At 39.3% G+C, this 27978-nt stretch overlaps 1 protein-coding gene across 3 annotated transcripts in view; it reads left to right on the forward strand.

The window, feature by feature from the left end:
• Nucleotides 1–27978, forward strand: part of CNOT2 (CCR4-NOT transcription complex subunit 2) — a 106132-nt gene that overhangs the window by 33417 nt on the left and 44737 nt on the right. For 2 of the 3 annotated variants that reach the window (XM_068400736.1, XM_068400738.1), the window contains exons 1-2: nucleotides 12604–12683; nucleotides 26276–26398. In XM_068400736.1, coding sequence (XP_068256837.1) covers nucleotides 12675–12683; nucleotides 26276–26398 — 132 coding nt within the window. In that variant the 5' untranslated portion in view covers nucleotides 12604–12674. Of the gene's footprint in view, nucleotides 1–12603; nucleotides 12684–26275; nucleotides 26399–27978 lie in introns of those variants that run through there. The other variant, XM_068400739.1, reaches the window with a different exon arrangement.

The following is a 27978-nucleotide window of genomic DNA, read 5'->3' on the forward strand; positions in this document are numbered from 1 at the left end:
AGTGTTAGAAGAAATACTTAATATTGTCAAGTGTACGGATGCTAGAACTGAAATCATGAGATTTTAGGACAAGAAAAGAAGGCAGTATTACTGAGTGTGGGGTGATGCATGCTAAGTTCAGAATCTACCTGGAACGGAGTCTTGGAAACTGTAAAGTTTTATGTCTTACGGTGTTGGAGCTCTCTAAGGATCCAGACCGTTCTCAGGTGGAAAGAATCAGTCTACCTGTAAGACTTCAGTGATATAATTTGTATTTTCGTAGCAAGTGTAGTTCTTACAGAAATCACTTCCTCAAAAAAGAAACCTGTGGGTTTTCCACAGTATTTGGTACCATGTCCATTTTGTCAGGTGAAGAACCAGCTGTCAGACATATCCTTGTACCCAACGGTGCCAAGTCCTACTTGCATTGGGTGGTGCTACTGCTCTTTGCTAGTGCTTGTGACGGGAGAGTGTCTCTGGATCATCTGGCATAGGCACTTGACTTGAGAGGCCAGGTCCCTTCGCGGAACCAGGGGAATCTGAAATTTTCTGCCAACTTTATTGGTGGTATATATTGACTTTGCAACCTTTATAAGTGTAAGGAGGAAGACAGCAGCTTGCCTCCTGTCCTATGGTTTCTTTGCAGGATGTGATGAGACTGGGTGTGCACCAGGGTGGTGTAGCAACATCAGAGATGGCAGCCTCTCCTGCTTCGCTTCCTCCCATTGCCTGGCCATTGGCAAACTATGGCTTTTGTTGCGTGGTGCAGCCCTGGCACTGGGGCTGCACTTTAACTGCTCAGGGACCACAGGGCTAACTGCTGTGTGCCTGGGCAGCTTGGTTGCTTTCTTCAGGCACTTAAGGCCATGTTTGGTGGTAGCCACTTTGAATAGGTCCCGTAGTGTATCAGTGCTTTGGTGATATTTTCAGTGAAGTGTTTTTGTTGAATTGCTTAAAGCTGAAGAAAAGGTTTTGCAGAATAAGTGTATACGAATTACTTAGCGAATCTACTTGAAATTTTAGTGCTCTTCTGAGGCAAGGAACCTTAGGAAAGTATTGTGAGAAGGGATGGTGCAAAACGCTTGGTAGAGTTTTACCCTGTAGCTGCAGTACCCACAACTGGTTGTGCTGTGCCTCTTCTGGGCATCACAGTGTGAATGTGCCCTTTGGCTTTTTGTTGAAAAAAAATCACAACTTTATCATTGCATGCAACAGCTGGTTCCTTCACTAGCTTAGAGTCCTTAGAATACCATTCTGTGTTCAAGACTTGGGTGATGATGTGTTTCACTGATGAAGTTGTTCATTTCCTGTACCAGTTAGAGCTGGAACATACTGATTCTGGAGATCCTGAAAGGTCAGAGCCTCTGCTTTCCCAGTTGGTTTGGGTGGTGGTTTTGGTTTTTTTTTTTTTTCCTTCCCATTATTTCTTCAGTGAACCAAGGCTTCTGTCGGGAACGGTTTTTGTTTCCTTCCTTCTCCTTTGGATTTGGAAACATGGATTCTGTGCTTCCAGCTTCTGGTTTTGTTTTTCAAGTCACCTCTGAAAACTGTTGGGACATGAATTTGGGCTTGTTCCCCTGCTGTCCCAAGGGTGGTTTGGAAGCATTTCTGTCTTTCTTGTAAAGAGGCAAAGCTTCCTTTAAGGTGTACAGTAGAAAGAGTCAGACAGTATTCAAGTTTTATTGGGTTTAGCAGAGAATAAATTACACACAGCTAAAAATAATTTGGGGGGCATTTGTGATCTCTTTTGTGTTTTTTTTTTTTATGAGACTAATTCTGTATTATTTTTAGAATAACTTGTCTTTACAGGATCAAGGCATATGTGCCTTTCTGTTTGGACAAAGGATCTGTAGATACATTAGATCTCTGTAGCCTTTTAGTTCATGTTGTGATCTCCTTTCTTTTTCTGGGGGAAAAAAAAGCTTACTACTGATTCATCTTTCTCCTAAGTCTCCAAAATAGTACTAATTTTGTTTTTAAAATGAAATTTTAACAGTTAATGATTCTTGCTTTAGTTTATGTGTGATTGTAGCTTTCTACTGCATTTGCTTTTTGCTTTAAAACTACTGAGAAGCTTTTTATTTTAAGTTTATTTTTATATTATTTTCAGTGCACAAAATGTTTTGATTTTTTTCCATTTATGGAACAGTAAGAATTGTAAGAAGCTTGGAAGATAGCAATATATTTTTACTAATAATGTTTTATTAATTACTTCATTTACAGGAAGTGGTCATCGGTCAAAATTTTCTTACCTCAGCAGAGACAAAAAAATTAATGGGCAAAAGTACAGTTTGTAGGTAGGTAGCTATTTTCAGTGCACTTAAGGTTCTTTGAGGAGAACCTTATTCTAAGGGAGCGGGATAGCTATCAAAATGTAAGATTTTGCTCTTTAAAACATTCAGGCAGTAGATTCAATGATGAGGTATTGAAGGAAGTGGCTTTGAATTATGTTAGTATGCTTCCTACTTTTATGAGATTTTTCTTAAAAAGTGCCTTGGAATGATACATATGTGCCTTTGTGTGGTAGAGAGAAATTGAAACAAGTATATTTACTTTTATATGTGCTTTTAAAAATTTTGCAAATATTTTTCTTTAAGTTTTGTAAACAAAGTGTTCTTTCTGATAGATTTCCCAAATTTGAACATAACTGACCTAATGTAAGTTATAAAAGGATTGGCCACGGGCATCTTTATTTTGTTGACTGTTGGTGTTTTACTACATTCAGTGCATTGAAATGTAGCGCAATAATTGTTACACTTCAGTATGTTTTTTTCTTTTACAGTATTCTGTAATCATAACAAAAGTTAGTCAAGATTAGTGCAAGTAACTTTGCAGAGGTGGTACCGTACAGTGGGTGGGCGAGTTCTGCATTTTGGCATGTGAATAACCACCACATTTTATTTGTCCCCTTAAAAAACAAATAAAATAAATCTTTGATTACAATTTTCATATTAACATAGTCTGCTCTGCAAATAAACGTTCTTTGGAATCCCTAGTGTTCTTTCAGCTCAAATGGCAAAGGCTAAAAAAATCCCCGAAAACAACTTGGTTTTGTTCATACAGAAACGTCTGTATTGTATAGGATAAAATTGTATAGGATATTTCAGGATAGCATTGCATTTAATTCAATAAAATCATCTTGAAGACGGAAGGTTCAATTTCAGGGCTGTTTTGTTTTATGTTCATATCACTAAAGTAAAAATTCAGTGGCTTTGTTTTTTATTGCAAGTCTCAAACTGTGGTGCTATGTAATGTAGCCAGTTTTTATGTCCTAAAAGTAGAGTAGGAAGGAGGTGACATTTTTGAATGGGGCATTACGCCATTTTAAAAGTAAAATATGTTAAATTCCTGTGAGTTAGGAAGGAATTTCAGGAGACTGTGGGTTAATTAAAGCCTACCGATTATTGGGGAGAAAAATGTGAACATAATCAGAAGACATGAAGTTAAAAACATGCGAGTTAACTTTGGGGTTTAGCCAAATAGCATGTTAAAGTAGCATGGACACGTTCCCAGGAACATGTCATGACATGCTTAAGATTCATTAAACTAAGATGAGCAGAAGAGTCAGTAAACCTCAAGAATAGCTTGCTTTTGTGATTACTCTGTTTTACATTTTCGCAATATGTGTTTGAATTTAATGATACACTGTGGAAAGTCCCAGAAGTAATTCTGAAGAGTTTTTCCTTTCATTTGTCATGTATTATTTGTTATGCTTAGTTAGGCTTCAGTTTGAGGATTTAAATGTGAATGTGAACTTTTCTCCTATGCTTTTGTCCCAGAATCCCAAATTGGTTGGGGAAAAAGTTATGCTTGGCACAGATTGGTTTCTTGTTCCTCAGAGTAATTTATCAGTGTGTTGCTTTTGCTTCCAAGGCAGTCTCCAGATTGTTTTGCCTTTCCTAGAGCAAAGCTGGGTAAGTAGTTTGCCATAAGAGAGCGTGTCTTTTCACTAGTAGTTTCTGAGAATTATTTTTGTGGCAACGCATGTTTCCCTTCAGTCTCTCATGTAGTGCTTGAAAGAAGCTGAGATGTGAGCAGCCTGTAGTGTGGAATTACAGTTCCCTACAGAGGTGAAGGCTCAGCTTTGAAAGCCAGTGTTTAAAGTGCAGCAATGGAGTATGCAGACTGGTTACCAGGAGTTTGAGAAGTTGCAGTTGTAGATAACCTTGGTATCAGGAAGACAAAAGCTGTCCTGACTTAATTGCTATGATAAGGAAGGCAGGTGACTGTTCTTGTTTATGAATTTATTTGTTCTCAACCAGGCAATAGGATCACTTCTTAAAGCCAGAAATCCTTGAGACAGATGCAGACATCAGGGTATGAGGAGTAAGGACTGGTATAGCTTTGGGTGCTCCTAGGCATGTGATTCAGGAGTGGCAGTGCAGCCCCGCTTATTTAAATTTGGACTAGATCTGATACTTCATGAAGCAGTACCAGACAGACCTGTTTTGAACTAGTGGATTCACAGATGAAAAGTCATTCATTTATTGAGAGTAATCTTCAGCTCTGTTCTTTTTGAAGTATTAAAATGGATTTGTCTTGTAAAAGAAACCTGCTTTGATTGCGCACTCTTTCTGTTGTCTCTCTTTTCCAGTCTCTAGCACTTTTGATACTAAGAAATTTTACAGAAACCTCTCACAGAAGACTATACCTAGTGTATGTTTTGCTTCCCTTAGAAGCAGATATTTTAGAACAGAACTTAGAACGGAGGGATGCTTTTGTGAGAATATTTTCAGATGTGGATCTTTGTTTGTATTGAATCCTTGAGAACAGATTTGTTGCTTTGAGCAAGAATGAAGTAGTTGTATTTCAGAGGCTCTGATTTAGAGGATATGTCAGTCCCTATGAACATATGGGGGGGGGGGGGAACAAACTGTAAAATTCTAACTTTATATTAAAGTGTAAGAACAATTATAAAAGTTAGTAAAAGAAACTGGAGAATCCTTATAGGCAACAGCACGCATCCTCTGCTCTTGATGAGAAGAAATTAGGAAGCATCTATACAGAGCAAAAGATCAGATAAGAAACGTTGGAAGTTAGTAAGTTCCCAGAGGGACTCCTTTCTTTCTCCTAATTGGGTATGCCCCAGCTTTTCTTCCTTAGAAATTTGTTGGATCACTATCAATAATTGCGATTTGAAATAATTTTTTCCTCTGAAATTTATCAGAATTGTGATAAGAAAGCAAGCTGTTAAACTGGAAAACACATAGTAAAAGGAGGAAAATATACCTTACCGAGGATGCACTTTCTACCGAGAAAGTAAAAAGCCTAAATGGTTTTATTTCAGTCTTTTGTGAATTAATTGGACTGTAGACTTCACAGAAAGCCCAGAATAATGTATGCACAGAGGATGCAGAATACTTTCAAAGTTGACAGAGCCGTAATACACAAAAAATCTTTGTAGAATTACTTTGTTCCAAAATAACCTGAAAAATAGAAACTTTTAAGTTTTCTTTTAAAGTTTATCTATTAAAAGAAAATTTACTGTTCCTTAGTTTTATCTGCATAACTAGGGCTATGCATGCCCAAACCAGCTATCTAAGCATTTATTGTAAAGTTTAGCAAATTTATCTTTATTAAAATAAAAAAAAAAAAAAAAAAAGAAAAAGAAGAGCTTCAAATCATGCATCTTTTTGCTGTATGTTCTCCATGGCTTGTTGACAGATTCTTTTCCTTTAGCATTATTTTCTCATAACACACATTTTATTACCTGAAGCACAAATTAACTGGCATTGGTCAACGTTTTCTTTTCCCAATTGAAAATTTAGCCTGAGTGTTAACACTTTATTGAGAAGCATGAAGGTAATAGTAGTTAAGATCTCTTAGGATCCATGGCTTTATTGGGTTTTTGTTGTCATTCTTTCCCACTGAGAAGGCAATTGAGCAGGTAAAGGAAAACAGCACAGGCAGGTGCTGGGTGGCAATGTGCACCCTGTGGAGTGAAAGGCGGGGTGGTTGATGTGATTACCACCCTACTGTCTCAGAGGTGGTTGTACCCCTGTAGGGATGGTTGGACAGGGTATGTAGCAAATCCTGTGTGAATTTCGGTGTAACCTACCAGGAGTAAATTGGTGGTAGCTCAGTTGATACTCATATTCTGCAACTTGTCAGCAGCCCCCTGAGGAAGGGGCATGATGGAAAAACTTAGGATGGCAGCTGCATCGGCCACCCTGGTTCAATCCCCCACTGCATGTAGACGGTTACATGTTATGCTTGCTTAATAGTGTTGTCCATCATACAAGGATTCATCCTTTTGGTAAAGTGAATTTGGCCAACAGGGTGCTTGCCTTTCTGCATTTCCTTGTACCTTGATCTTCAGATACAGTATCTTGGCAGTTAAGATACTGTAAATCTGGGCTGTGGCTATTACATTGTCCTGCCTCTGTGGTGTGGTGTAACCATGTCTGTAACCATGGAGCAAAGCTGCACCAAGGAGCTGACTGGCTGGAAACTGACCAGCCAAGAGCAGGACTGTGATGGTAGACTTCGCTGCTGTGAAACCTTATGCCCTGTGAAAATCCTTCTCAGTGATGATTCAGTCAGTTGGCGGGGTGCCGACGGCGACTGAGGGAGCGCGAGCGACCAGGATGGGTGCGGCAGTTAGCGCGGACAGGGCAAGCAGGCAGGGCACAGCCACCCTCCTGACTCCTGAGGTGAGCACACTTTGTGGCTTTGCCTGTCCAATTTGGAACAGATCCAGTGATGGTCTCCACAAGGTCGGAAGCCGTGGCTAGCAGGAATGTGGGGACCCAGATGGAGCTCCCTAAACAGCATACAGCCGTCCAGGTCTCCGGCTGTGGGGAGTGCTTGAACCTGGCATTAGTATCAAGAGACAGCAGAGACGACACCTGTGTGCAGTGTGAACAGGTAGATGATCTGCTCAGCCTGGTGGCAGAGTGTAAAGTAGAGAGGCTGCTGAGTGTCAGGGAGCACGAAAGAGAAATTGACTGGTGGAGTCACACCCTTCCATCCCTGAGAGAAATGCAGCAGAAGGAAACTCAGCAAGACTCAGAGGAGCCCCAGTCCTCTCGGCATCAGGAAGGAGGGAACCCAAAGGATGAGGGGGAGTGGAAACAGGTCCCTGCTCGGGGGGATAGGAAAATCCCCTTCCCCTCCTTCCCCTGCCCTGGGCCCCCTCACCTTCCCAAGTGCCCTTACAGAATGGGAAGGTGAATGGCTCTGGAACTTGAGGGTGAGACAGATGATAGTGGAGAAGAAGGTCCACCTGGGGGCTTGCCTAGGATAAGTCAGCCAACCGGATAGATCAGAACTACAGGTGTTAAAAAAGAAAGAAGGATGATTGTAGTGGGGGACTCTATTCTGAGGGGAACTGAGGGCCCTCTATGCCAACCAGATCCATCTCACAGGGAGGTCTGCTGCCTCCCTGGAGCTTGGGTAAGGGATGTTACCAGGAGGCTCCCTACACTAATTCAGCCATCTGATTATTACCCATTGCTGGTTGTTCAGGGTGGCAGTGATGAGGTTGATGAGAGAAGCCCTAGGGCAATCAAGAAGGATTTCAAAGCACTGGGGCGGCTGGTTGAAGGGTCAGGAGCATAGGTAGTGTTTTCCCCGATTCCTCTTGTAGCAGGCAAAAATGGCAAAAGGAACAGGAGAACCCACCTGATCAACACATGGCTTAAAGACTGGTGCCATCGGTGGAATTTTGGCTTTTTCGATCATGGGGCAGGTTATACAGCACCAGGCCTGCTTGAGACAGATGGGGTTCACCTGTCTAATAGGGACAAAAGGATTCTAGCCTGTAAGTTGGCAGGGCTAATTGAGAGGGCTTTAAACTAGGCTTGAAGGGGGAGGGGGATAAGATCAGGCTTGCTGGAAATGAGCCTAGTGGTGGAATGCCAGAGATGGGGGAGAAACCAATAGCCCAGACAAAGTGCATCTACACCAATGCACGCAGCATGGGTAACAAACAGGAGGAGAAGGAGGTCATTGTGCAGCAGGAAAGAAATGATGTAGTCGCCATCATGGAAACGTGGTGGGATGACTCACATGACTGGAGTGCTGTAATGGATGGCTACAAGCCTTTCAGAAGGGACAGGAGAGGAAAGAGAGGCGGTGGTGTGGCTCTTTACATTAGGGAGTGTTTCGATTGTATAGAGCTTAAGGATAGTGATGATAAGGTTGAGTGCCTATGGGTAAGAATCAGGGGGAAGGCCAGCAAGGCAGATATCCTGGTGAGAGTCTGTTATAGACCACCCAACCAGGATGAAGAAGCAGACGAACTATTCTACAAGCAGCTGGCTGATGTTTCATGATCGCTAGCCCTTGTTCTAGTAGGAGACTTTAAATTGCTGGATGTCTGCTGGAAGCTCAACTCAGCAGAAATGAGGCAGTCTAGGAGGTTCCTGGAGTGTGTGGAAGATAACTTCCTAACACAACTGGTTGGTGAGCCCACCAGGGGAGGTGGCCCACTAGACCTGCTGTTTACGAACAGAGAAGGTCTGGTGGGAGATGTGGTGGTTGGAGGCTGTCTTGGGCACAGCGACCACGAAATGATAAGAGTTTTCGATTCTTGGGTAAAGAAGGAAGGGGGTCAACAAAACCTCTACCTTGAACTTCCGAAGGGCGGACTTTGGCCTATTTAGGACACTGGTTCAGAGAGTCCCATGGGAAATAGTTCTTGATAACAAAGGGATCCAGGAAAGCTGGACATACTTTAAGAAAGAAACCTTAAAGGAACAGGAGCCAGGCCATCCCCATGAGCCAAAAGACAAGCCGTGGGGGAAGAACTCTGTTTTGGTTGAACCGGGAGCTTTTGCAGGAACTTAGGGAAAAAAAGGTTTATGATCTTTGGAAAAAGGGGCAGGCAACTCAGGAAGAGTACAAGGATGTTGTTAGGTCATGTAGAAGGAAAATTAAAAAGGCAAAAGCTCAACTAGAACTCAATCTGGCCACTGCAGTAAAAGATAATAAAAAGTGTTTTTATAAATACATAAACAACAAAAGGGGAGCAAGGGACTATTCTCCATTCCTTATTGGATGCGGGGCAGGGGGCTGATACGGATATTGTGACCAGGGATGAGGAAAAGGCTGAGGTGCTTAATACCTTTTTTGCCTCAGTCTTTCACAGTAAGACCGGTTATCCTCAGGGCAACTGCCCCCCTGAGCCAGTAGACAGGAACAGGGAGCAGAATAGACCCCTTGTAATTCAGGAGGAAGTAGTTAGAGACTTGCTGTGCCGCTTGGACGCTCACAAGTCTATGGGACCGGATGGTATCCACCCAAGGGTACTGAGGGAGCTGGCGGAAGAGCTTGCTAAGCCACTCTCCATTATTTATTATGAGTCCTGCCTGACCGGGGGGGTCCCAGATGGCTGGAGGCTGGCCGATGTGACTCCCATCCACAAGAAGGGCTGGAAGGAGGATCCCAGGAGCTACAGGCCTGTCAGCCTGACCTCGGTGCCTGGCAAGGTCATGGAACAGATCATCTTGAGTGTGATTACACAGCACATCGAGGACAACCAGGGGATCAGGCGTAGTCAGCATGGGTTTAGGAAAGGCAGGTCCTGCCTGACCAACCTGATCTCTTTTTATGACCAGGTGACCTGCCTAGTGGATGAGGGGAAGGCTGTGGTTGTAGTATACTTGGACTTCAGCAAAGCCTTTGATACTGTCTCCCACGGCATTCTCCTGGATAAGCTGGCAGCCCACAGCTTGGACAGGTGCACACTTTGCTGGGTTAAGAACTGGCTGGATGGCCGGGCCCAGGGAGTGGTAGTGAATGGTACTGCGTCTAGTTGGCGTCTGGTCACTAGTGGTGTCCCCCAGGGCTCAGTACTGGGCCCAGTCCTGTTTAATATCTTTATTGATAATCTGGTTGAGGTATCGAGTGCACCCTCAGTAAATTCACAGACGACACTAAGTTGTGTGGGAGTGTTGATCTGCCTCAGGGTAGGAAGGCTCTGCAGATGGATCTGGTCAAGTTAGATAGATGGGCTGAGACCAATGGCATGAAGTTTAACAAGACCGAGTGCCAGGTCCTACACTTTGGCCCCAACTACCCCATACAGTGCTACAGGCTGGGGGAAGAGTGGTAGGAAAGCGGCCCAGTGGAAAAGGACCTGAGGTATTGGTGGACAGCCAGCTGAATATGAGCTAGCAGTGTGCCCAGGTGGCCAAGAAGGCCAACAGTATCCTGGCGTGTATCAGGAATAGTGCGGCCAGGAGGACTAGGGAAGGGATCGTCTCCCTGTACTTGGCACTGGTGAGGCTGCACCTCAAGTACTGTGTCCAGTTCTTGTCTTCAAGAAAGACATTGAGGTGCTGGAGCGAGTCCAGAGGAGGGCAACAAAGCTGGTGAAGGGTCTGGAGGGTATGTCCTATGAGGAGCAGCTGGGGGAACTGGGATTGTTTAGCCTGGAGAAAAGGAGGCTGAGGGGAGACCTTATTGTTCTCTACAACTACCTGAAAGGAGGTTGTAGCGAAGTGGGGGTTGGCCTCTTCTCCCAGGCAACTAGCAACTGGACTAGAGGACATAGCCTCAAGCTGCACGAGGGGAGGTTCGGGTTAGGCATTAGGAAAAATTTCTTCACGGAAAGGGTCATTAGGCATTGGAATGGGCTACCCAGGGAGGTGGTGGAGTCACCATCCCTGGAGGTGTTTAAGAGAAGACTGGATGTGGCACTTAGTGCCATGGTCTAGTTGACACAGTGGTGTTAGGTCAAAGGTTGGACTTGATGATCCCAGAGGTCTCTTCCAACCTGTTTGATTCTGTGATTCACACTGTAGTGAATCTTTGATTAAAAAAAAAATCTTCCTATGCAGCACCTTACTGTAAGAACTGTCCAATGAATGCGTAGAAGGCTTCTCTCCGTCACTTCAAAATGCAAAAACCTTGCTTACCATCAAATTTTTGTAACTGCAGCCTGTAGCAGATCATAGTTAAGTGTTTGTATTCTTCCCTCCCCATAACTGACTTGCTGTCACTTATGAACTGATTCTGAAGTACCCTTAACAACATTCCTGTTCTCAAAGAACACTTTGAGATTGCTTTCTACCCACCATCAGTAGTATATGTATTTTTTGTTGGTTCTGCTTTCAAAGCTTTCATCAGATACTTAGTTTATTGAGTCATGTAGACCTTTCTCTGCAGCTGCTTAACAAAATTCTGGTCAGTACTTCAGAAGCAGTGAGTGCTAATGGATCTTCACTTCCAGGAACCTCCGGTTTTGGAGGCAAATGGTTTGTCTGCAACAGAATTTGTTTGATAACTGTTTAAGTTCAGATTCCTAAAAAATCATTTGTGAATGAATTTTTTCTCTGTTTCACTTAGATGTGGGTGATCCAGCAATCTCATAAAATTTTTTTTGCTTAATAAGCAGAAAGCTTTTGATACATGATACATATCCAGTCACTATAAGGAATATGTTTTTGGCTCTTTTATTCTACCTGTATACATTAAAAGTATTGCTGTTTCTAAAGTAGCTTTTTGAAGATAAACTCTGGGCAGAACTAGAAAAACATACTTTTTTGTCCATGGCTAGGTTTTGGAAGTTGTAAATTGTGCACAGTGCTGCTGTATGGGCTGTTTATGTACGCTGCATCCAGGAATGTTTTTGTTTGTAGCAGTAAGCATTTTGATAACTTCTCTTTTAAAAAGTGGGGAAGGGTTAACAGGAGTGGTAAAGAATGCATTTATTTAACAGTGCGGTAAAAAAGCTTATGGCACCACAGAGGTTCAGAAACCATTTTTTAAAAATGATGACAGTAATGAAGCAGAGCACACACAAAGAATACTTCAGTATTTGTAAATGCTCTTGCCATTTGTAGTTTTTGAGAGCTAATTATTGTACACTTCCTGTCATTGACGGAGAGCTGTACTATGTGGGTGATATTTTGTTTAATTTAAGAATGGTTAGAAATTTATGTAACATGTAACTGCCTCCAGTTATCCAGTATATAGGTTCGTGATGAAATGTATCACCCTTCATATTCTCACCAGCCTGATGCTCAGAGAAAGACGTATTCATTTGGATTTTGAGTGCAAATCTTATTTTTTTTATTTAATATATAGATAAATATAGTTATCTGAAATTTATTTTACATTTTGAAAATGTGGTAAAGAAATTAGTCTTTCTTTGTCTTCCCTGAACAGGATTTAATGCTGGAACTATGTGTCTTTTTAAAAGCAAAACTTTTAAGAGTCCTGCTTCAAGATTGTGCAGGGTGGGGGAGGGCAGGGAAGGGATTGTATCACTCAAGAAGCAAGAACTTCTTCCAGGACTTGGCTGACCCTGAGAAGACTTGAAAGAATTTGGCATCAGATTGTGGTGCAATGATTTAAATCCCTCCCTTTCCCCCATCTGCAATACTGGTAAAATGGGTTGAGACTAAAACTCATTTGAGTGTTTTACTATTGCAACTCTAGATGAAAGTGTAGTAATGCTGCTGGTCTTGATAACTTTTGGAACCAGCTGTAGGAAAAGAAAAACTGAAAGTTGAGGTCTTGCATTTGCAAGCACTTCACCAACTACAAAATTTTCATTGTGAGCAAGACTGTATGCATTAACTGAAGATTGAGTAGTTTCGTTTTCAGTAAAAATACTCTTATTTTTTAATGAGAGCAGAGTAATGGGAAATAATGCCCTGTTGCTTGTTTTACCAGGCTGTTGAGGCACTAAACCTTGCCGTCCTGTCTTGGAGCTCTAAATACATGCGACTGTTTTCTGAGAAACCATGAGGAAGGTATGAGATGGAGGGGACCATCCTGTGTCTGGGACTTGGGCCAGGTCTAAGCGACACTGGCAGTCTGAGCTTAGACTGTCACTTTGAGGTAGCTCTATTTTAAAATGCTGTGGTGTAAAGTCTGTTGCTTCAAAGGGGAATTGCTTTAAAATGAAAAACAACATGTTATTTCAGTTTCTAATATTTGAACAAAGTTCACAGTATGTATTAAGCCAAAGTTTTACAATATGGGAGTCTGACTGAGGTCCACCTGCTTAAGTGAGAGAGTACATAGCTAGATTAATTCATTTTTTGACAACATTAATGGAGAACAGAATGATTGAAGAGGTTTAAATTAAAGGTGTGGAAGATTAGTACAGTGAAAAGGCATGATAGGTGCATTTACTGCTTGCTTAGTTTTACTTGGTGATTGTATCTATGCTAGCATGGTAGGGATCTGAGAGTCTGTAATTTATCTTTTCCAGTGTGGAATAATATCTAACTGAAAATTCTTTACTAACATCAATTAACACTTAATAAAAAGTCAGTGAAGAATTGCAGTTCAGCAATTTAAAGTCTTAAATAGTTCAGGTACTTTTAAATTATCTTTAAAATAAATTCAGGGTTTTGTTTGGTTTTTTTTCTTTTAGGACAGTTGTGTCCTGTTCGTTAGATATTATTTAAAAACATCAAAGTTGTTTTGTCATACTTTATTTTATGGCTGAACCCAGGACAGCTGTAATCACAGCACAGCCTGGCTGCATAGTCAGAAGGTTACAAGAAACAGGCTCTGGAATATTTTGAGAAACACGCTTCCTAAAGTGTCTTAGGGCTTTCATTTAAAAAAAAAAAAAAAAAATAACCAAAGGATAGAAGTCTTTAACTTTGCTTTTTTGTGTTTACCCTGAAGAGTCACAGACTCTCATAAGTATGTTTTAGGAAGACATGCTAAAAAGCCATAGATGAATTTAACTTTAACCTGTCTGTGCTCTTGGGAGAACATACCATTAGTCTGGAGAAGGAGAGTCACTGAGAAGCAAGTATGCTGCCAGGAAGTTTTGGTAGCTCGTAAATATTTCTTTCTCTTCAAGGATTCAATATATCAAACATACTTAATGTTTTGAATTTTCCAGTTTTATTTTAAGGTAAGACAAGATGTTTGATGTGCTGTGTGTGCAGAATGAATTTTTTGGCCAGAATATTCTCAGCTATTTCTATTTTTAGAGTACCTCTGGGGAAAAAAAAAAAAACAAACAACAAAAAAACACACAAAAAAAAACCACCAAAAAAACCCCAAAAACACCAAACCAAAAGGAACCTTGTATTTCTTAAAATTCAATGTAAAGTAAAAATAGTGTTATTACCGCTTTCTTGAGGATGCTTGAAACAAATGGTCAGCAGCTTACATTAAGTACTGTATGTGTGAATGTACTGATAGATAAATCTTTAAAAATAAGATGTGCTCTTTTTCAGCTGTCCTTTATCTTGTGATCCCTAAACAAAAAAACCCCCAGCAACATACCTTTTTTTTTTTTGTGACAAAAGCTAGAAGAGTAGAAATAGGTCTAGTACTGATTTACTTAATGTCAACAAACTCCATCTGACTAATGAAAGAAAAAAAAAAATAATTCCTGTTGCTACTCCATTAATCATGATCTACATCTGACTGTATAGTGTTTAACTGCAGGAAGTGCTTGGGAAACCAGGGCTTATTTAAAATACAATGTTTTAGATTAACCAAACATGAAAGTTTTGGCTGTATCCAGGAAGGAATAGGGAGGCAGTGCTGCGATCTTGAAAAGTTAGTGGAATTGGTTGTTATGCAAAAAAAAAAAAAAAAAAAAAGATAACTGCAATATTCCTGAAAAGAGGAGTCTGTTCAGAATCAATGTGGAAACGTCCCAGATTGATCAATGGTTACCTTTCTTGTAGCTGAAGCACAGATGCAGAAATCCGGCCTCCTGGCCGAGAGTATCAGTTGAAAGCGAATAAAAAGTCAAAGAGTCCTACTCTTTAATTTTTGATCTTTTATTCTTCTCCCACAGTAGAAGAGATTTGATATGATGAAAACATCTAAAACCTGAGATCATGAACCAAATTTGAATTACTTCAAAATTTGTTTTTTCCTCTTGGTTTATAGGCTTTATCTCCTTGTCTGATATATAGTGCAAAAGATTTTAAATGGTAAATGAACTAACAACAGATAGTGTCCAGTAAACAGGTACAGACTACATAATAGTTATTGCAACACACATCATTTAATAGGGCTTAATATTTTACAGAAGTACAGATCTAGAAAGCTTATCAATGGGCATTTTTGGCTTCAACTGAATCGGGTGTGTAGGAACTGTTAAGAAATATTGCTTGAAGAGTATGTAAGGTAATGACTCTACAGAGGAAGCTGCAGGACATTTAGCAGATGAAACAATATCAGCTTGGCTGAGATGTGATATAAGGGACCACATCAAGATTAAGAGAATGGGAAAAAACACCCTCCCAGTGACAGAGCGTGCACATGGTCTTCTTACTTGCTCACTGACAAGCATATCGATGCCATCCTCCTAATGCTACTCGAGAGTCGTGTCTCAGCTGCAATATCAGGAGCCATCTTGCCTCGCCCGTGAGGCCCAGCTGGCCTTCATGTTTCCAACTCATCCACTCCCATCCCCATGCTACCACCCCTTGCCCTGCCAGCATTGTTGCTGCTGGCTGTCTTCAATTTTGCCTCCCTAAGGCCTTTGGGAGTGTTGTTTTCTCTTTCCTCACCACTAGCTTTCCTTATAAGTTTCTGATTTGGGAAATGCAAGAAATTCAGCGAAGGTTTTGAAGCAGGGGGATGCAGTTTACATGTGAATTAAAAGGCTTTAAATTGTATAAAATGAGTAAGATGTTTGGCTGTCAGTACACAAGCTATTGTTTTAGTGTGCCGCATTGATTTAAGGCTATTTTATTTTCATTATGTCTTAACTTCTAGAAGCCTTAAGTATATACTTTTTTTTTTAAGTACAATGTCAAACTAGACTGGCATGTAACTAAATGGGTAGATGTTTTAAAAAGAGGGAGAGTAATGAAGCTTGCAGATGAATTTGTATAGTAACACGTGGTTGTCTGTTGTGAAGTACCAAAAATTAGACCTTTGTTTGCAGTGGTGTTGGCAATCAAATACATATCTGTCCTCCACATGAGCAAATTACTTTTCTTGTTTTCAGTAAGTGGTAGCAGGGAGTTGGCTTGCAGAACAGGTAAGGACTCTTTCTTAAGAGAAGTATCACCTATTAACATACTAGTTACAATGGGCATAATTCAGAAGAATGGTTACCACTTTATTTCAGTGTAAAATAAGGTTTGTGTGTTACTCTGGCAGGGGTTTTCTCCTGGTTTTATAACTTCTTAGGTGACTCAACAAGATAAAAGGTTTCGGAGATGTTTCTTATTAATAAAACCTTTATATGCTTTCTGTAGTAGTGGGAGCAATTATCTCTGCTTCACAAGTGGGACCTTAGTGAGAGCAATTGGGTGACCTGGACTAGAGTAGCACCTGGTTTGTTTTCCAGGTTAAGCTCTGTTGGTCCATGTGTGCATCATCTGAGTTGTCCATTGTTTGTGGAAAAAGATGTTGTGTGGCTAGGAGTGATACCAAGCATCAGAGGTGGCAAAGTATGTCATGTTGATATTGAAGCTGTAACACTTGGTAGAGAAGAAATATTATAGCACAGCAGGTCTCTTGATTGTGAAGCTGAAGTCTGACCTACTTAATCTTACTTAGTTAACTTCCTGCTCTACTGCTATTAAAAAATGTTTTGTGAATATTTGATGACTATTGAATACCAATGAAGAATGAAAACCTGTTGAAAGTTTTTTTTTTTTCTTTTTTTTTTCCCCCTTATTAAGCTGTTCTGAGCTTTTCATCAAAAATCATATTTAATGTCTTTGCATTTTTAAACATATTTTTCCTGTCTGGGGATTCTATGAAACAAGATGCTAGAATTCCAAACCTGGTTTAGCTGCCTGTCTGATTATCACTTAAACCTCCTTAATTCTCTTTATAGGAGTGCATTTATGTCCCTTGAGGATCTTTTCTCTGCAGTATTCCCATACAGATGTCATGGAACATACACTAGTAAAACAACTGTCCTGTTCTGGTGCATTCTAGCAGAGGGGGAGTACAGTAGAGAGAGTCGATAGTACCAGTACTCTGGCAGCAGACTGGCATTTCCCTGTTGAAATCCCCTCTTTTCTATTGCTTATACAAATAGCAACAGTTTTTTCAGGCTGAAACTTCTCATTCCCTGTATCTGCTTTGCGTCATTGGTTTGCACCCCTCCTTGAGTTTTGAGGTGAAATCACTTCAGTTGTAACAAGGTCTATGACTTATTTCACACAGAAATGAGTTTTTAGAGTAGGCAGTGCAAATTTCTTTAACTGTTGGCTTTTTTGTCACTAGTGGCTTTTTTGTTACTATTTCCTTTTTTGCCTCCATGAGAAACGTGTAGAATCTGCCACAGTTCTAAGTCTTTGAGAAGAACAATTTGCATGTGCTTAGTATGATTTTATTTTATGGGTTCATTTCTCCAGTTACATGATCCAGCTTTCAGACTGCACATACATCTTGTGAGTGTGGCCATACGTACAATTTACTGCAGCAGAATTCTGCTGAACACAGAAATAGAATTTGTATCAGTTTGCTCTGAGTATTGCACAATGTTTAAAAAAATGCTGAATTCCAACTTCTTTCTCTGGGGACTGGAGGGAACAGTAGGATTTTGTTATTGCTGAAGAACTTAGTTCAGTAGCTGATTTCCTCATCTTTTAAAACTGGGCTTTACCATTGTGTATGCTCTTAAGGAACTTGCTAGAGTGTATCTGATTAGATTTAGAATTTCTAACTGGGTAAAGTGCCTTTTTATTTATTTTGTAAAAAAACCACATCACATAGCAACAAAAAAGGCAAGCCCAGGCATGAAACTGGAGATAAAATTCAAATAGATTAACTTGCAGAATTAGAGGATATCTTACTCTAATTTGTTATGAAAGAGTAATTTCTGAAATACAGCAAAATACTCAAAAGCACTAATGCAGTCCATATGGCAAGCTGCAATGTTGTTCAATTGCAAAGTCACTTTTTAGTTAAAAACTGCAAGTAGTTTTCAACCAGTATGTTTCTTAATTACCTGATGGGATGAGTCAAAGGTTGTCAAACAAAAGAAGGTAGGAAGTTGTCATTCTGGTATCTTCCAATGGCAATTTTTCTTATGATTGAGGTACAAAATATTGGTTGAGAGAAACTCACAGAATAAACTTTTGAGCAGCCAGGAGAAGTAGCACAGTAGTAATAAGTTTATTATGAGAACATTTGAAGCACATTTCATTACCTTTCCAGAATGGAATTTTGGTTTTTTTTTTGCTTATTTACTTACAAACTTGACAGCTGAATTTCTCCTTTCTAAGACTGACCCATTTCTATATTAACCAAATACCAGTTTTCATAGACAGGTTAACTGTAGTAGTTACTAGAAAGGCAGGTTTGCCCATCTGTTATGTACTTCTTTGCTTGTTTGTTGGGTTTTATTTTGGTTTCCCATGACAATATAGGTACTTTAGAAGCTTGTTTGGTTTCTGAACTTAATTTTGGTCGTCTGTCTTCTTAGTGTAACTGATTTCTTCTTTGATGGTATTCCCAAAAGACAATCAGTAAATAAATGTGATACACAGATAATGTATATTTAGCAGATAATTGACTTGATGGATCATCAACTGAGAACATACTTTAAAAGTTACTTTTTGTTTACAAATTGAACTAGGTTTTGTTTTTTTTTTTTTAGGAAAAAAAATATTATGGCTGAGGAGTGTCTTAAGTAGGTAAAAGGAGTATGCCAATACCTCATTTATTTTCAAGATTTTTGCTGTTGTTCACTGCATGCATACTTAAAATAGTATTGAATTTAAAAGTATGAGCCAACATATTGCTCGCTAAAGTTACTGGCACAATTGTCACTTCTTTCTAAAATGCAGTCATCTCTCATGGTGAAATCTTAAGAGTTGAAGAGCATTGCACAGCCAAACGTATCACATTTTACAATAGTAAGTCAGAAATACTATGTTAAGTTAAATCTAGAACCACTCTTAGTCTTGAATGGACTGTAAATACTACACATGACTGGAAGCATCAGGAAGAGAAAAACTGGGTAGATATACTCCCATTTTGGGTAGGTTCTTAAAGGTGTTATATTGGGTTTGTGTTTTTTTCTTATTATTGAGTAAATAATATTATTTATAATATTATCAGGCAAGTAATAGTTGTTCTCGATCAACAAAATCCTTAAACCATGTCTTTGACAGATAATCCAGCTGCATGTTTTACAGTACTTGTGTGGGTATGCATATGTGTGTGGTTAGTCAGGACTTGTGACGTCATTGCTGTGTCTACAAAGGGCACGCTCCTGCTTCTCCTCGGGTCACATCGCTAAATAAGGTGGAATGCATCTGGCATCTTCTTAGTTTCTCCCCACAGCTGCTCTAGGTGGAGTGCTAGTTCGTTTGCTCTTCTGGTCACTTTTGCAGATCCCTTGCTGCCTTTCTCGTCTTTGAAATGTCTTTCTTGTGTGTGTTTGGATTCTGTTGCATGGCATGTCCAAAGATTATTTCCTGAGTACATCTCATTGATCAGACTCATAAAAGGCATCCACGCAGTTTAGTGCAAAGTCATATCCCCAACCAGTGTTGGTTTCTCACATATTCCAAAACTTGTGCCTGTGATTAGTAGGAGTAGAACCTGAGGGAGTCTGCCTCAGGATGGGCATGGTGTCAACCATGTTATGAAACCAAATGGAGCTTCTTGTAAACTAAATTTTCAAGTTTAGCTTTAGTAATTTCAATGTTGGCTTATTTTTATTTTAATGTAGGGTAGTTTTTCTTGTTCCTCCTGTGCTGTTTTATTTCAAGAGTGTTTTAAAATGTTCATTTCGTAATAGTTAAGGATGGTTAAAGGTTTAAAGCAGTTAGGATGTAGATCTTGGTCAGGAGAATTTCTCTGGCTTGTTTGATGTTAGGGACTGCACTTACCTGACATAGTTCGCATGCAGTAGAGATTCACAGTTTTAGTGTAGCTTTTGAAAGCATTATTATACTTCATAGAACACTTGAAAAATTTTACCTTGTAGATGGCTGTTCTTGAGCATGTGAGTGGAGGATAGTCTAAAATCATTACTATATGTTCTTTATTTCCTTCATGCTCAAAATCTTTGTCTGGAGTTCCTGCACAGAAGTTGCTGTGCATCTCATTTGTCATATTATTTCTTTTTTGAAAGGAAAGACCATGCAATGTTTTAAGGAGACCAGTTATATCTTGAACTACTTTGAGACTTGACCTAAGTAAGTCTGTAAATCAAATAGTTGCTTTATGGTTGTTATTTTTTACAGTGCTCTGTGAATTTGGAAAATAATCAGTTTATGAGCCATACGACAGAAGTACTATGAGATTATTCTAAAGGTTATCCAACCTTCAAGGTTTTTGGCAGATTTGTCTCATTTATTGTGGTGGTCTTCATTTCAGTCTTCCGTATTTCTGAGATTTAAACTTGAAAATACTTACATAAGCTAAAAGAATATAAAGCCAGTTGTTAAACATGAACAAAACACCTATTTTACTGTTGTATTCTTACAGCGAGTACAAATCTGTGCCACTATTAAGCTCGTCAAGGAAAAAGACTTTTTAACAAAAAAAGAAACATAGTGAAATGTTCTATTTTCCATGATTATGTACTGTTGATACTACAAAGTTGTTGTTTGAAGGGCTACTGTAACATAAGCATATAGTATACTGTTAGAGGTTATCAGTTACCTTGGCAAAATTGAGCGACTGTGATTGTGAAATGAAATGAGGGAGCAAAAGGATCTCAGCTTCTAGTTTTGTTTTGTCTTTCGTCCTGAAAATAAAATGTATCTGTTTGTACCAGTGTACATTTTGTGGTGTTTTTTAATAGCTATAACTTATCACTAAAGGGTTGGGATTTGAGAGCTCTTTTGCATCTGGCAAATTGGTAGTATATATTCTATTGTATATCAGTCCCACTTTGGGCCAAATAGGAATTATCTTTGACACTGAGAAATAGGATCATAAACAGTAGCAGTTTCTACTATAAATTTAATTTATGCTTTTACCAACTGATGGAATTCCAAATTCTGTATTTTGTCCTAAATTGGAGGCTAATTTTGTGGTTGCCAGCATGTGACTTTTGATAGACACTTTTTTCTCACTGAAAGGCTCATTAAGGGTCACTTTTGTAGATACTTTGGATATGGAAATATGTTACCTTATGTGAAAACATTGATTTGTAACAGAAGAGAAAAATAGAGTAAATTATTAACTTTGCTTAGTAAGACCTAAACAGCAACATTAGAAGCCTTAGAGTGTAGATGGGTGGAAGCTCTGTAACATCAGACTGAGATTACAACTTCTAATTGCTCTTACATAATGATAGTGTGCATGTTCTCAAATACCATAGTCATGGGAGGAACAGGAAAGAGAAGATATTGCTAAAATTCCTAAAGTGGTTTCTTTTTTTTAGCTTGTATTACTGTATATAGTTTTCAGCTCTCATAAAGATGGTGAGTTTAATCAGTTGTAATGCAACAATCAATTTTTCTGCTCTATGAAAAATTAAAAATATTCATTTTCTAGGGAGATTTTATAGTACCCTCTTAGTTTAGAGCTGGCTATGTTAATGTCATGAGTGAGCTCTCCTTGAGCACTACCTATAGTAATTTTGCAAAGCAGAAACATAATTAGTTTTCATATTTTAATACGATAATTAGCTTCGGGCTGTTAAACTAATATACAATCATAGCATCACTTTATAAGTGATTATAGAGAAGATCTTTTGCAACTTAAGATGACAAAGATTTTAATAGGTTTTCGTTACAAATTCTGTGTCAATAACGTGTTTTTCAGTTATTGCTGTCAAACAAGTTTTTGTCTGCTGAAGTATGCTATACTGCAGTGTTTCTTGCAATGAAAAGGATTTTTCTTTAAATCTGGTTTGATGTTTTTTTTGAGTTTTTTTTTTAAATAATTATTGTTGGTTGTTGTGTGTTGTGTATTCAGCTGAAGGATAAAGGTCAATGACTGTAGCAAACTGCTTATTAGATGCTTCAAGTTCTTAATATTTGTACAGTGCTTTTAGTTCCCCCATAGTGGTGGTTGTTAGGAGATGTTCCACAGAAGAATATAAAGGTCTTGTCAGGTTTCTGACTGCATTTTGCTTGGTTAACGTTAACTTGAAGTTGTGGGCAAATCTGACTTTTAAACATGATATGCTTGTGCTTTGAAAGAAGTGCTTGTGTTCATCTGATCAGAATTGGGCATGGTTTGTGGCAGCACAGCTGATTAGTTCTCTGAACTCCATCCTAACATGTAGCTCCTTCCATTTCTTTCCTCTGTTACCACGAATATTTTCTAATAATATTTGTACCTGGCTCTACCAGTGGGAATTGTAAGTACTTTTGCAATATTATGCTAAAGGATGAATTGACAGAAGTACACCATTTTTACATTTTTTAATGAGTGATTACACTGCCGATGTCTTGTGCAACAGAGGACTGAGTTTCCACAGTAGAACAGGAAGAGTAGTTACAGGATTAGGAGAGGGATCTGTATGAAATTAGGCTGAGTAGTCAGGAATTCTTTACTTCATAAAATTGTCATGCAACTGGAGTACCACTTCTGTGATATTGTGTTGGCATAAATGTGTGTGTGTGTGTACAGGTATATATGTATGAATGAGGGACTTAATACAAGAGCTGATTTCTACTGTTCACCTCATCAGTGTAGACCCTGTGAAGGTGCAAAACCTCAGGTCACTGTTACTTTCCAAGCATTAAAAATGTATTTATAAGGGCTGCATGAACTTTGCTGTATTTGCTTTTGTAGCTGATTGGACACTGATCTATCAGTCTGTAAAAAAGGAGCTGCAGTCTTTGTGTATGAGGTTTCCTGGTGGCTTCTTGTCCTAAGAAATAAGCAACAAAGTTCCATCTGCAGATCTGCCTGCATTTGGCACAGGCCCATTTATTCTAGCACCTTCTTACAAATAGTACTGGAACAGTGTTTTTTTCAATATCTATGCATATGCTTGTAGCATGACTGACTAATGAATATGTTTGTGAACACTGGAATAAGTTAATATGGATAGGAAGATGCCTACTGCTAATTTGGCAACCATCTGACACTGTCGTTGCATAAACCAGCTGTAATATTATAAAAGTTTGCACAGGGATATGTGCTCTGATTCGGAAGTTTGCCAGCTGTTTAGTGTCACTGGCGACTACTGGGAAGTAGATAAATTGGCTACTGGTGTTAGCCTAAGAGCAAGCAAGGAGTAAGCAGCCTGTCTGCAGGAGCTGCAGCTTCAGTCTCTAATCCCAGTTCCTGCCCTTTCAGTTACTGGTCTTTAGCAGCTGCCATGTTTTATCGTGCTGTTAGTTTTGTAACAGGGTTGGATAGCAGCATGAATTGCAATGCCACGTTTCTCTGTTGTGATCTGTGTTGTGGTTTACGCTGAGAACAAGTGGCAGTTCTTTCTAGTGAAGTGAAATCCTGTTAGGGGTGCAGGCGGCTGCCAGAATGCCCTCCACCGCCTGTACTGCTTCCCTTGGTGGAAGCGTGGACAGCTTGAGCACTGCAACTGCTTCGTTTGGCGGCATTGAAGGACGCAGAATGGCTTACAAAAATGCTGCTGTGAAGAAGTGTCAGTCTCTGCAAAAGGTTTTTGAAGGTCTTCAGAGCAGTCGGGCGCAGCGATGCAGCTGGGTTGCAGGGAGGGCTCCTTCAGCCTTCCCCTCTTCCCCTGCAGCTGCAGCCTGCACTGCTCTGTGCTCTGGAGTTCATCAGCACGGTCCTGTTACGTATCAGGTAGAAATATGGGTTGCCGATAAAAATATCAATATTTGATCTATCTAATTATTAAAAGTTTTCTTCATTTCTTTTTTCATAACCGTGCTCTGGTAACACTCCATATTAATATTGGTGCACTTCATAAGTCTTCAGGGTGTAGTCTTGATTAGTTTTTGGGCCACTGTCTTATACAATTATCAATACAGAAAAGAATCTTTTAGACAATTTAAATTTAGTGAAGATTGTTTAAAATATCTCTCAGTATATAGACTTCATATTTGGACACACTAGCTTTCTTGCAGCAGCTTTAAACATATATTTTGAGACTGAAAGCGCTGACCTTACTCCACTGACTCAGAAATCTTTACAGTGCATGTGTAGCCGGCCATGTGTAAAACTTTGCGGAAATAAGATCAAAAGCTACAGGGTCAAAGACAGAATCATTTTTTCTGCTTATATAGTTCATGTACCGTAGCTCAGGGTTAGGTATTATATTAGTACAGTAGGGTGTATGCTTCAGTGACTTGCTTTCTATCACAGTTAAATTTTGTTGTTTTGATGATGTATCACAAGAGAAGGTTATGTGGCAAAAAAAAATTCTTCTCTTATACCAGGTATTGTTAAAAGAGCACCAAAAAATTCTTTGGGACTTGTGAGGAGCTGCATTTTACCTTCTCAAGAGCAGTAGTTGGTTGAGATGCTCAGCTTCTCGTTGCTCAGGATAGCTTCACCAAAGCATTTCATTATCCTTTTTACAGTGGTTAAAGGCAACTGCTCATCTCTCTGCACTTTACTCAGCAGAGCAAAGGACAAGATAATCCCCTTAGCCTGTTAAATGCTCCATCCCATCTGGTAGGTGATAATTGCATTGTAAGGGGATTAGCACAGTGGGATATGCTTATAGTGTAATGAAGGCTTCACCACCAGTGTGAAAGTCAGCTGAATGAATTCGGGCAGTTTGAAACCTTACATTTGCACATTTTTCTAAATATCATAAAATAGCAGTTTCATCTGGAGAAGATGTGCAGTACCTTTACATGCCTTCACATGTGTGTAACAGACTATAAATTTGTTTTGAGACATCAGTAGTCTAAATATCTGAAACCCTCTTGTAGGAGTAGTGGAATAGGCTTTTGTTTAGCTGAATGTTTTGGGGCAATTCTGTGATTATAGCTGTATTAAATGCATCCCAAGTGTTGACTTTATTTTTACTCAAAACTCCTATGACTTTGAAATCATAGGGTTAAGTTGTTACTAGTATAGGAGCACCCATGTTATTAAATACTGCCTAGAAATCTTTGTCAGTAAAGGTGAAATTTAAATAAGCCACACCCTGAGGAATATCAGGGTAGCATTGTGTCAGTAGGGGTAAGAGGATTTCAAGCTGAAAGTAACTCTCCTTGCAGCCAACCAGAATAAATGTTTTGAAATCTCCATTTCAAACATGAGCCTATGGTAGTGCAAAATGACTATCTGAAAAAAAAAAAAATTAAAATTGTCCTGTGCTTTTTTGTTGTTTAAGTGTAGCTAATGCTGTCAGTAGTGAAGACAGTAAATCTTAGGGCTCAGAGCATTTCATAAGCTAACTGTAACTTAGCTTCCTTACCTTTCAAGATGTTAAAGATCCATTTGAAGGTATGTTATGTAGGGCGGTAGCTCAGGGTTGATTACAATCCTATTAGTTGCGCTCTCTCCAGTCTACCTGTATGGTACAAGAAACTGGACAAGTTGCGCAGCGCTGACCAGTATGTGCCGTTTTGCTGGTTTGAACACTAACCTGTTAGGTTAAAACAGGGCTTGGTTAGCCCACACTCTGCTGTAACAGTGTTTTGTAGCCAGATTAGGAACTTAACAGAGGTGTCCTAAATAAGAGTCAGGTGTATAAATATGCACTGCACGTGGTGAATGCTCTAGTGATGTTGTATGACCTTGCTGCGCAATTAAATTTTCTAATGAATTAAGGTTCTGTGACCAGCTGTGTGCTTGCCGTTTCTTCAGTTTCCAGTTCCTGACTTAGCAGCTCTGTCTGTGTGTGTGCGCGCCTCTAAGAGTACGGGGGAAATAAAATCTAGTGGTTTTTTTATGGGCCGTCTGCAGTAACTTTGTCAGTCTGTGATGAGGTGGCTGAGTGTGGTTAAGCTCGACCTTCTCTTACTTAACCATGGCTCTGAGTGCGCAGGGTCGAGCAGAAAGCTTCGTTTCCAAAGTTGTGGTGATGAGACATGGGAGTGATTTTACAGGGTTTTTTTTCTTTCTTTTTTTATTATTGTTATTTCTTACAAGATGGCTGAGCTCTAAAGAACATTCCTTAATTTTCTTCTTTTAGATGGAAAGTGTTTAACTGAGGAGAGGAAAATTTGAGAAATTTGCTGTTTTGGTGTCTGACATTCTGTAATTTTAAATAAACCTGAGTGAAAGGTCATGAGACTCAAAAAAAAAGCCAACCAACAAACAAACACCCCTCCAAAAAACGAAGCATGTTCCCTCTCCCCACCCCAATCCTTTCTGAAATATGAGTTTCTGTCAGATGAAAATCCCACTTGGAAGAACCATTACATTGGCAATATACAGAAAATATTTTTAAAGAGGAATTTTCAAATGTTTAGAAATAGTTGTGTTTTTTTTTTTTAACAATCCTTACATACATTTAAAATATATACTATTATAAGTGTGTAGCAAACCAAATCGTATATGGTATATAATAGTTTTTCTTCTTATTTAGGTGACAAACAGCATGTTTGGTGCTTCAAGGAAGAAGTTTGTAGAGGGGGTTGATGGTGACTACCATGATGAAAACATGTACTACAGCCAATCATCGATGTTCCCACATCGGTCAGAAAAAGATGTAAGTTCAATGAGCTTATTTTTTCCCTTTTCAATAGTGAGATAGTTTCAAGTCCATGAAATATATATGAGGAAGGGCTTCATTTAGCTTTAAGCTGTGAATGACAGTGTTTTCAGTGGCAAGTGCTTTAATTTTAGTGGGTTTATGCACATAAACTTCAGCCATATGCTTACCAGGGTTTTATTTTTTCATCTTTAAGAATTGTATTTGTTACTTAAATTGGGTTATTGATTGTATCTTGTGTTTACATGTTGTGTCTACAGGGTTTTTGTTGTGGTTTTGCGTTTTACGTCTTCAACCATTTTTCATTTCTGAAAATGCCTTGAGCAGCTTTTTTGTCTGCTCAAGTATTCTACTTCCTATTTGTAATGATGCAAAGTTACAAAATCAACCATTCTTAAACATTTTTTCCCTCGATAATGCATTATTGTATGTTAGAACTGCGTTGGCATTACTGAAGCTCTGCTTATTATTGAAATAAATAAATAAGCCAGTAAGGTATTTCACTTTCATATGGAGTGACATGTAGAAATACAGGGAAGACTGAAGGCATGACTTGAGGTTCATCTCACCTGAACGTCAGTAATACCATCTCATGACAGGCTTGCATTTAATCTGTGTAAGTAACATATAGGCTAGATTTTCTTTTTAAATAAAAAAAAAAATCCCTTCAGACTTTCAGAAAGGTGTCATTGCTTCAAGTCTGCCTCCCTGACTGTCCAGAAATACAGTTGTTTAATAGCAGATGTGAACATAGTCTTGATAGACCTTGACCTATGTAAACATAAACATTTCGTATAGATTCCTAGTTGAATTTTAATCCAGATTTTGAAAGATAGAAGGAAATAGGTTTAGAGTAGAAGACTTTATAAAACAAAAATGCTTAAACGCAGCTTTGCAATTCAGTTTCATAAGTTATTTTGATGAGAAATTTCAGGTGAGCCAGCAAAGGGTTAAAATGTACTACAGTGTAAAGAAAATTAAATAGACTGCTCTTTTTTTTTATGTCCTTTACATATGTGCATGTACCGCAGATGCACACAGGCACAATGGAGTCTTTATAATGTTGAACATACTTCCCTTTCTGTGAGCACTGAGAGGTGCAGCTAGCACTCTCAAAAACAGTAGACACTATTTCTCCAAAATGATTCTTAGATATTAAATTCCCACTTCTAGATTTGATGCACTGAGGGAAACATCATTACAGTATAGTAAGAAAGGTAAGGTGAGATGAACACTATGCTGTACAGTGTACGCAGTGAAAGCTGATGCTTGGCACGTTGTTGACACCGTGCACGAGTGTTTTAGTTGCCTACTCTTTCTGTAGGCAATGTTGCAGAAGTGGATCTTAGAATGGGACTTCAAGAGAAGGAAGGTGGGTGTTCCAGACACCAGGAATGACAAATGAGAACTCATGAAAGCTTGTGGGAGAAGTGGCCAAAATGGGGCATAGAAGCTGCTGTAGTTGGCAGAAGAGTGATGTCGCTCCGACAGGAAATGGAAGAGTGATTTTTGCAAAAGCTTTTTAAAGTTTTATTTCCGAATTGTTGTTAAGGGATTTTTTTTTTTTTCCCCTGTAG

This window comes from Nyctibius grandis, chromosome 5 (genome assembly GCF_013368605.1).
Source record: "Nyctibius grandis isolate bNycGra1 chromosome 5, bNycGra1.pri, whole genome shotgun sequence".
Classification (NCBI taxonomy): domain Eukaryota; kingdom Metazoa; phylum Chordata; class Aves; order Nyctibiiformes; family Nyctibiidae; genus Nyctibius; species Nyctibius grandis.